The sequence below is a fragment of the Citrus clementina genome, unplaced genomic scaffold, assembly GCF_000493195.1.
Source record: "Citrus clementina cultivar Clemenules unplaced genomic scaffold, Citrus_clementina_v1.0 scaffold_3, whole genome shotgun sequence".
Taxonomy (NCBI): domain Eukaryota; kingdom Viridiplantae; phylum Streptophyta; class Magnoliopsida; order Sapindales; family Rutaceae; genus Citrus; species Citrus x clementina.
Window position 1 is genome coordinate 41,288,832 of NW_006262339.1, and position 10,306 is coordinate 41,299,137.

General features: G+C 34.0%; 2 protein-coding genes across 3 annotated transcripts; both read right to left on the reverse strand.

Moving 5' to 3' along the window:
- LOC18046911 lies at nt 1-4,135 on the reverse strand. The gene is made up of 7 exons (XM_006443334.2): nt 3,621-4,135; nt 2,474-2,528; nt 2,004-2,078; nt 1,737-1,828; nt 1,226-1,307; nt 522-605; nt 1-418 (listed from the first exon to the last, which is right to left on the reverse strand). The coding sequence occupies exons 1-7, from the start codon at nt 3,941-3,943 to the stop codon at nt 293-295; spliced, it is 837 nt and encodes a 278-aa protein (XP_006443397.1). The 5' UTR covers nt 3,944-4,135; the 3' UTR covers nt 1-292.
- A 262-nt stretch (nt 4,136-4,397) lies between these two features.
- Nucleotides 4,398-8,985, reverse strand: LOC18046912 (TATA-box-binding protein 2). Of its 2 annotated transcripts, XM_006443335.2 has the most exons (9): nt 8,433-8,985; nt 6,794-6,881; nt 6,493-6,564; nt 6,026-6,076; nt 5,672-5,716; nt 5,469-5,561; nt 5,111-5,212; nt 4,952-5,025; nt 4,398-4,818 (listed from the first exon to the last, which is right to left on the reverse strand). In XM_006443335.2, coding segments are annotated over exons 1-9 (606 nt in total). In that variant the 5' UTR covers nt 8,513-8,985; the 3' UTR covers nt 4,398-4,817. The 2 variants fall into 2 exon arrangements, with proteins under 2 accessions (XP_006443398.1, XP_024043783.1); XM_024188015.1 differs by lacking the exon at nt 6,493-6,564.
- Between the last annotated feature and the right edge of the window lie 1,321 nt (nt 8,986-10,306).

The following is a 10,306-nucleotide window of genomic DNA, read 5'->3' on the forward strand; positions in this document are numbered from 1 at the left end:
GGTCAGCAATATCCTCAATTGGAGGCAAGATCAATAAACAATATGAGAAGCATCATGAAGTCACACAAAGAAGAATAAATGAGTAGATAAGAATATATCGTTCTATTTCCAGTTAAGAATTTACAGTAGATGAATTCATTCTGTTTTTGAGGCAGAAGAAAGGAAAATTTACGTGACATAAATCATGGGTTGTCCATGTTCTTTAGGCGCTTTCGAATGACTTGAGCACCAGGAGTGAGCAGATACAATATGTACAAAGCCTGGGAATGTACAATGGTCCAATTGATGGATGTCATAACTCCAAAGAGTGCTGCGGTAGATATTGACGCCATTCGACTGGTGTTCCCTTTCTTACCCTCAGCATTCTTATTGCTGCACTTGTAAGGGGTATGGCAAGTATATCGTAGTCTTTTGGTGCCTGCAGGATTAAGAGGCATAAACCATAACTCTTCTGGTAACCAAAATCACATATTTTCAATGGCATGATTTTCAACAGCATGGTAAAGGTATCTAACTAATACCTTGGGAACCCTTGAGAGCTGCATATTTGCTTCCTCCAGAGTTTTTTTACCTTTCCTTGAGTTGCATTTGAAGCATGCTGCAACCTGTTACAAAAATAACATCAGCAAGAATTACAAAGATTCAGAATAAACAGTGGTTATATATCAATAATCTTTATTATCATCCTCCAGCAGGAGTTTCCATGTTTCGTGCATTAGGTATACAAACTTCTGGGAAAAATCCCTGAGGCTGTTCTGAGGAGTAACATCAAGTCATAATACATTATCTACAACTAACTTACAGTATCACTGTTTTCTCAGTCATCCCCTATCAGTCATAAAAGGGAATCTAATTTAACTTTCCATAAAAGAAAAAGCTAATTTATTTTTACATTGTAATGTGATCCTTGTAATTTTTTATGTCATTTTATATTGTAATCTTAAAAAGCACATTGAGCTTTATATTGTTCAATTGTGCGATTTTTATGTTCTAAAATACAAGTTCTGCTTTTTATAAACGATTCCAATTGCAATCAAACATAATGCATAGCAGATGGAAACTGCAGTGTGTTAAGCATATGAAAGATTGTGAAGCTCTATGTATGAGTTCAAATAATCCATAATCAAAGATCGTGAAGTACTATAAGCTTGAAACAATCAACAATGAAAGATAGTGGTAACAAAGTAATGAATCCAGCAAATGTGTCTCAGCAAAATTTTCGCACCAGATTTTCCCATTTCCATTCTCCTCCTCTTGAAGCTGGCACAACATGGTCAATTGTCAAGTTCTCACGGGAAGAACAATACCTATCGATATAGGAAATATTATGTTAGTACACAAAACAGTGACAAAACAGTGACAAACACCCTTAGAAGAAATGAAAATTTACTGTTATATTGCACAACTATTTTCCTACAATTTTCTTTAGCACAAGTAAAAACCAAACCCCTATACAATCAAAATGTGAGTAGTGTTTGAACCTCAATCCTCTTTGGCCACTCCAAGAGATCTCACCATTTTATAGCACAGCTAAGTTAAAGTTCCTTTTTCAGCTAAGGTTATAATAAATTTTAATACAAAGCCTTCAAAGCTTAAAAAGCAATTTTTGAAACTTGACTCCATGTGGTCAACATAGTGCTCTCTCTCTCACTTGGAGCTTCCAGCAATTGTGTTAGTTGGTGCCTACTTGTTTGAAGCAATGATGAACAAGTTCAACATGTTCAAAGGGTACTTACTGGCATGTGAAGTTGTCGCGATACATTATATTTTTACGACTGAGGTTGTTTTTTATTCTTCTCCGCCTAACAACTTGCAGCAGATGTCGCACCTAAAAGAAGGAAGGATATGGTCAATTCAAGCGAGTTGGAATTCAAGTTCAAATTTTAGTCAGAAAGGAGAGTAATGCTTGAAGTAAATAAACAAGGTGAATAAAATCAAACTATAGAAGAACTGCAAGGAAAAATTACAACACAACGAATAGTAAATTCTCCCTAATCACATACCCTTAAAACAGCTGGTATGTAGAAGGATCCATTCGGGGAGTTTATAGTCTGATCATAGTATTCCAGAACATCAGCCTGGGTAGAAGCAATGACAAGAGATTTAAAATGAAAATGAACTATTTATATGAATGTGCTTGTGTACTTGTGTGAATCGAGAAAATAGATAAATCTTGTAATTTTGTATGACTAAGGAGAAGCAACAGGTAATGTTGAGGATTCATTTCTGTCACTATTACAATATCATGTATCAACATCCAGTCTAAATATGCTTTCCTAGGCCTGCCTTGTAACATCTAGATGTGCTAAGGAGAAATATTTCGACTTTTGAGTATTCTTCAACGAATGATTTTCCACATTCTAATATATAATTGCCGAAAGTAAAGTAGAAAACAAAAGCTATAAACCAAGCCATAGATTAATTACTACTGTCCAAACATCTAAAATGGACCAGTAAGCCATGTTAGTCTAACCTTCTCCATGAACTCCAAACAAATTGCTCGTTTCCAGCAGACGACATTGACTGGCCTGGAGAAAGTCAATAAAAAATCAGATCCAGATACATTGAAGTTTTCCTAAAAGATGGTGTACAAAGAAAGAGGGGAAGGGAAAAAAAGAAAGACATGATCCGAGCACTTTAAGTTCTGCGAATTAACACCAGCTAAGAATTGAACTTCCCTTTTCATCTTTAAAAATTGATTAATATTCAAGTACAAGTTATATTGAAATGACATTGGAAAATGAATAGAATGTTCAAGAATTGAAAGTTAGAAGAAAGGGAAAGCAATCAAGTTATAGAGCCATAGGATATATACTTTATACGCTGGACTTCAACTAATTCATAGTAACCACTGAGATCACTCCAGTCAATACAGATGAAAAAATCAAGTGTCTGAGACATTTTGACAGGGTTCCAGAGCAATGATATTTAGTTTTGAGAATGAAACTGAGCAACAGATATTCATAACAAATTCCCAATTAACAGATCCGATGAGGTTGGCCCATTGGCTACCAGGAGTAATTTAAGTATGCAAGAAGCCTTAAAACTGAGTTAACTGAAACCACATTACATTACAAAATTTATTATCAACTTTCATATTGATCATAGGTGCTTTCAGTCCATGTTAATATATTTCAGCACCTGGACTTAACCCACATATACTTATAGTACCTGATAACGAATTAATATAGAATCAGGGGGGGGGGGAAAAAGAAATGCAGTAGTTAGTAGTAAAACATTTTGTCTCCTGATCAACTGTATCAACGTCTAAGTAGAAACGTCGAACTTTATACACTTCACAAGCAACCCATCTGCTATAACAAGTACCGGATCATGTTCCTTTCGTTCTTGGTAATTGGGATTCTAGTGCACTGCCTCTAAAACTTATCCTTCTGTCAAATAATTGACCACACAGAAATAGCTGAATTACCTAAAACCCAGCTGAAATAGACCCATTACACAACCTGTATAACTACAAATCTAGATAAAGCATGCTGCAAAATCTAAACCCAAATCAAAATTTAGCAAAAGTCCACATTGCAAAACAAACCAACTTATCAAAAAACAACAACGAATCATGAATGAAAGAACCAAAGCATAGGAACAATATTTGAACTTGCCTATAAGAGATGTCCAAAACCAAGCCTCTAAAACAAGCTAATTCATCAAACTCCTCATCACTGTCATACTCTTCACTCTCGCCGCTAATCCCCTTACCACTCACATTAAGGCTTGCATCTACACTAAACTTGCTAGATTTCTTCTTATTCATAGACGACCAAACTCCACTCCGAGGCCTAATGAGCTTCCTCTTATGAACTCCGATTGATCTTAAGCCACTACCAAGCTTGTACTGAAAAGGGTCTCTCGGTTCCACACCAAATGATGATCCATCACCGTTAAAGAGCAAATTTAAGCCACCCTGTGATGTAATTTGAGCCATCAACAGTTTTGCAGAGAGACAGTTAAACGATACATGTGCTTCAGTTATGTCAGATATTTGTTTACGAGTTTGTATTTTTGTAGTTTGAAGAGGGGAGAGTGAAGAAGAAACTGTCGTTTTGAAGTGGAAGAAAGAAAGAAATAAAGCTTCACGTAAAAAAACCGTTGCCACATGTTTTCACGTATGCTCTCAGAATATCTTGTAGCCAAAATGACATATTTGCCACGTGATTATTTTCATACAATTATTAACAATTTGCTTCATCAAAAATACAATTTCATTTCTAATGTTTGATGATTCATAAAATTTGTAACTCAACCCGATTTTAATATAAATTAGAATATAACTCATCCTGTTTCAAAAGATCGAAATTCTATGCAACAAAAGGTATGTACTTTCACATGTCTTTTATGTAATTTAATTTTCTTTTTCCAAGAGGTCATAAGACACCATGTCGTCAAAATTGGAACAAGAAGTTTGTTATTACTAGAATCCACCAAAAATGTTTCTTCACATTTAAATAAAATCATGAAACAGAGCCTTTAAAAAAAAAAAAAAAATATCATGAAACAGAGAAGCTCCTTACATCTAAGCCCTTCCCGTCTGAACCAAATAAAAACTAATTACAGAGGAAACACTTCTTGAAGATCACCGTGTACCATTTTTATGGAGGGTAACTTAAATCCAGTTCTAATGACCCTAACTAACATCCAGTTCCCTAAGGTCCCAAAGCTTCACATATTCACATTTGAATCCACCACCTTCTTCAACAGCAAAACCCAGAAAGAGAAGCAGTTCTTGAAACTTAATAATACTATCCACATTCCACGGCAAAGTCGGAGCCCCCATTCAAATGTGTACTCATCTTGCTAATTCTGCAACCAAATCAGGAAAATAATATCAGCCAAAAGTTCCGTTTGTTAAAAGGAAAAACAAACTTTTCACAATCAGGTTCTTGTCTTCTTTGGCACAAGAAAAACTGCAGAGGACAGAGAACTTATGCCATACCACTGTTGCACCTTCCTGAACTCTGTAAGGACAGGGTATATGTTTTCGAAGGCTGTGTAGGTCTCATCTCTTACCTACAAATGTTGAACAAAGAAAATTGTCTTGTCAGCCCATCCATATCACAATGGATAGGGCAAGTAGGCAAGAAAGCTAAAGTACCTTTGCTCCTGTAATCACAATTTTCCCAGAAACAAAAATAAGAAGCACAATCTTGGGCTGTTTCATGCGGTATATAAGGCCAGGAAAGAGCTCTGGTTCATACTGCATGAAAGTAGTCAAAGTGAGTCAAGTCCTCAACCTTAGAAACATCAGCAAACAAAAACTAAATCAATAAGAAAATTCCTCTTTTAACTTTTTGGAACTTAGATAAGAATGAGAACATGCATGACATATAAAGCAGTCTGTGTAAAGAAGTGACACATGGATTTTGTCTAATAAACACAAACATGCACATCTAACAGAGACCATATTTAAATAGCAAAATCATAGCAGTGAAATAGTGAGAGGTACCACTCACACTTGAAAAGGCACCATGGGAGTAGGCAAGACCTTCAAGCCTGATAGGGAATTTAACGTCACAGGAGCCAACAATATTCTGAATCTTGAAGTCCTGCATCACAATACCGATGTGAGGGAACCATATAAAAAAAAGATTAAAAAGCAGTCTGCAGCTATGACAAGCACGGCCCTCATGCATTTCATTAGAGGGAGAAAGGGTACCTTGAACTTGGCAGGAAAACCAAGCTTCTGGATGATTCGAGCATACTGAAAAATACAAATTCAACATCATGCAAGGAAAATTATACAAGAAATCCTCCACTGATAAAGATCCATTCAACTGAATTTTATAGGTTAGAATTCAAAGAAAATAAGAAGGAAAGCTTATAACCATTCAAAGCCCTAAACAACTCTTCACCGGTAAAAGTCAAAATCTTTAAAAATTATTCTACATTGATGCGACACATTTTTTTATTTAATTTACTACCAGTTTTTTTGTTTTGAAGAGAATTACATCCCACTCTCCTATCATGAATATAATTACAATCTATAAGCCTTTCACAGCCCAAGACACACCTTCCTTGCTGCCAGTTTTGATTGCTGTTCACTCTTGGCACCAGTGCAAACCTGTAACGAGAGAAGTATCTCTTTCAGTAAAAAAGGGAAAGCTGAAAAATTAAATCACTTCGGATATGAAGCAACACCCACCATACACAGATGGCATATTCAACTACAGCTATGAAAATGATTATCCATAATCCTACAATAAAAAACATAAAACACCAGCTTGATATGTCCTGCAGCATGTGAGATAACTAATTTATCAATTCTAACACATTTGGAAACTATTTTCATAACAGAAACATCAACTAGTAGAAGTGGAGGAAATGAAAAAGAAAGCAAAATGAGAGAGCAAGAGAAATTAAACACACTACTTAACCTTGTTTAAAAAATAGAATCCACTGCTTATAAAAGTATAATAACAGGAAAACAAAATTATCAGTATTCAGAACCATGATTTAGGACAGTACAAGAAGACTGACCATCTTGCCAGAAGCAAAAATCAAGGCTGTAGTTTTGGGTTCCCTTATCCTCATTATGACAGCAGCAAAACGCTGTAATATATTCAAAAGAAATATTAGGCATAAACTCATAATAACAATAACACGATGCTTAAGCAACCAACCAATACACTCTACATGACAAAAATAAACAAACACAAGTGAGAGAGATGCGTTATGCCGGGTGCCACGACCAACAGACCCAATGATTGGGTAGGCAATCAAACTCCTCCATACCTAGCATTATATTAGAAAAAAATATTACTGTCAAATTTTGACATACCTTAGGGTTGTACTCTGCATTACGAGCTTGCAGTGCAATTTTTTTAAGATCTAACTTGCAATCCAAGTTGACAGTTGATACAATGTTTCTAGAAAACAATAGCCAATAGAAGTAACAGTAAGATCTCAAATTTTTAATAAAAGATTTCAAATTTTTAATAAACAACTAATATGTCACAGCCAAAATTCCATTTGTACGGGATACTTTAAATTAAATCTTTCTTCAGTTATACAAAAATCACATATACTTGACACTACTGACAGTACCTAGTATTAAATAGCAAATGTAAGGTAACATTTGAAACAATAATCTTCAATTACAATATGACATCATCATCGCATTTTCAAATAAATAGTAGCACAAGCTATAATGAGACCTTATCGGTCAAAAAGAGACCTAGCTAAGCAACTGATAGTGCACAACTAGATCATATGGTAGTTGTACAAGTAAATGGAAAACAAAGCTTGTATGGCACATGGAAATCAACAACCATTATAACTTCAAAAACCAGCTCAAAATATACACCCCGCAACAGGACCAATACCCATACATACTGAGAATAATAACTACAACTTCCACTGGACTTGTACAAGCCAATCTATTATCTGAGCAAAAATGTCACTTTTTGACAGAAAAAGCAAAACAACTATTGAAAGGGCCGCCTCATAAAGTAAACTCTTATCAATACTGACAAATGGGCTTGTCAATATGATTTAAAATAAGGTCAACACAACAGCTTAATATCTTGTACATACAACCCAAAAATCATGACCAGCAACAAAAGATAGTGCAAAAAACAGAACTTGCATTGGCACAATCCAAGAATTTATACCGTTACAAGCAAGTTGACTCTCTGTATTTCTCTTTTCTCTTTTCTAAATATCAGAACAAAATAGTTGTTCTAAACGTTATTGCATCAGATGCAAACAGGACACACTCATTTTTGCTTCACGTAGGACATGTTTTCTCACACTCTTTCCAAAAATGAAAAGATCTATTTAGCATTTTAAAAATTTTTATGCCAGCTAAAATGATTCATAAACATTTACAGAATTCGTAATTTTGCACATGTAGAATTATGTTTACAATTCCACAACTGGAAAATAGTTCATAATTTCACAAATCTTGTCTTCTACATACATGCCAAGGACAGCTTCAATTACATTGAGATTACTCATGTTATAATTCCGAGAATAAACACTTAAACACCACAAAGATACAAATACAAGTCGAATAGGGATCATATCAGCAACAAATTCACTCCTGCCATTCTCTCACTTCCTGTAAATAACAACCCTTCAACCTTAAATCTATGAACAAAACTTCACTCATCCACCGTTTTATCAAATCCATCATTCTCCAAATCACTTGAATCAGATTGTACACACCATCACCAAAACCTCCAATCCATTAAATTTCCACTAATAATTTACTGTAGACCTCAATCTCCCTTCTAGATTAAAAAATTCAAAACCCAGACACTGAAGATCTACAAAATCATGAACTCGCATACGCACAAACCCTAATTCCACAAATTCATCATCCACCAACTCACCTTGAAAAACAACAAACATGCATATTTTCACGGAAACAAATCCACACATATACTTTGTATATACAGATCCAAAAAGGGACTTACTGAAGAGTGGGAACAATGCCAGATGGGTGCTTGGAAAGATCAACCGGCTGGCTCCCTTCCAAACCACCTTGCTCAGCCATTTCTATTCTTGTTCCTCACTAATCAATAATTTTCCAAAATTATTCTTTCAAAAAAAATTGTCTTTTTCCACTTCTCCAAAAATTTTATTTTTTTTTCAATTTTTATAATCCCGATTAAAGTCAAAAGACAGAAACAATTTATGGGTTTTTCTTTTCACAGCTAAAATATCAAGAACCAGAAAGAAATTTACAGTCTTGATTGAAGAATCGATCTGGTTCAATTTCGATTAAAATTTAAAGAAATCTAGGGTTCTTAAAGCTGATAAGAAAAGAAAAAACCCAAGAATTGGAGGGAAAAACAGAAGAAATTAGAGGCTTATAAAGAGGGAACAAATTTTAAAAGAGAAGTCTTTTATAGGTTTTGATACAAAGGATTTGTTAATAATGCTTTGAACTTGAGGATTTGAGAGGTTCGCGTTTGGTCTGCGGTCTGAACGAATGCGAGAAAGAGAGAGGGATAAAGAGAGAGAGGCGGTCGGCGAAACGGTGATCTTTTGTACCCTAGTTAGGGTTATTTATAGAGGTGACCGGGCTTAGTTTGTGAAGAGCCGGTAATAAGAACTTGTTACCGGATGGTTCCGGTTGCCTTGAAACGATGCGTTTTGATGCATGGTTCTGGAAGAGTATAATTGGGAGCGTGTTATTTGAGGTCGGTGATATTTTTTGGATTGAGCCTCGAATGTACCATTATAGCCTCGGCACAAAGGTTTGGTTTGTTGACCTTGGAGTCTATGTTTGCGTGAAGTTAAGAGAGGGCATAACAGAGAAAGAACATATCGGTACTGGGCTTTTATCTTTTAAATCCTTGAACTTTCCCTTTTTCAGTTTAAGGAGTTTTTCTCTCTCTTTCCAGAACTAAGATCCAACATTTAATAATTCCTTTAGGCTATGTTTGAGAGTTAGGATTAAGTGTGAGACTATCCCATATTTGGTAACTTTGCTTGGATTAAATTAATAAGAAATAAATTTAAATTTAGTCCTTAAAACTATGGGATTAGCAATCCCAGTTTATAAGTGAGTTTAGATGAGATAATAATAAGAGGAAAAAATCAATCATTTGTAATATTTCTTTCATATATAACATAAATTTTTATTTATTACTTAAAGTTAATTAATTATTTTATTCGTGATTTACTTAAATTTATTTTTTATTTTATTTTTATAGTCTAATTAAATTGATATTTTTACCTCAATTAAATTAACTATTTAATAATATATTACTATAATTGATTATATTCAATTTAATATTAAAAATAATCATGAAAATTAATAATACCAGCAATTAGCTGATTTTATATATTTTATTTGCTATTTTTTTTATAAATTAAAATATATCTAAAATATCTGATAAAAAATTAAATAAATAATTAAATAGTTATATTAATTTATATTTGTTTATAATAGTTATGACTACCCGATAACTAATTTACTATATATTTGATGTTCTTATTAATTAGCTTTGATTTAACTTTAATTATTACTCTTAAATATTCATAAATATTTTTTGTATTTAAATAAAAATTTAAGCTTGTCAAATCTAATAAGGAAAATATCTACCGTCCACCCATTTTTTCCGACTTTATCAAAAATACATAATTCTTTTTTTTTTTATCTGAAATCCATCAAAAGTTACTTTCGTTTCACTTTTCTACTTCCGTTTGCAGCCCGTTACCAAAACTAACGGAAATTTAGTGAAATGACTATCTCCCCCCCCCCCCCCCCCCATACAAAAAATATAATTTTTCCCTCAAAAAAGGCAACAAGCCTAAAAAATTTAAAAAAAAAATTAACCCC

What these genes read in the sequence shown, in the direction of transcription:
- LOC18046911 (XM_006443334.2), bottom strand. Translation starts at nt 3,943, where the DNA reads ATGGCTCAAATTACATCACAGGGTGGCTTAAATTTGCTCTTTAACGGT. An exon ending in GTTTGGAGTTCATGGAGAAG is followed by an intron (nt 2,079 to 2,473) that starts GTTAGACTAACA and finishes GCTTCTACCCAG; the next exon opens with GCTGATGTTCTGGAATACTA. An exon ending in AGCTCTCAAGGGTTCCCAAG is followed by an intron (nt 419 to 521) that starts GTATTAGTTAGA and finishes TTAATCCTGCAG; the next exon opens with GCACCAAAAGACTACGATAT.
- LOC18046912 (XM_006443335.2), bottom strand. Translation starts at nt 8,512, where the DNA reads ATGGCTGAGCAAGGTGGTTTGGAAGGGAGCCAGCCGGTTGATCTTTCC. An exon ending in GGCATTGTTCCCACTCTTCA is followed by an intron (nt 6,882 to 8,432) that starts GTAAGTCCCTTT and finishes ATTGTTTTCTAG; the next exon opens with AAACATTGTATCAACTGTCA. An exon ending in GTTTTCCTGCCAAGTTCAAG is followed by an intron (nt 5,562 to 5,671) that starts GTACCCTTTCTC and finishes ATTGTGATGCAG; the next exon opens with GACTTCAAGATTCAGAATAT.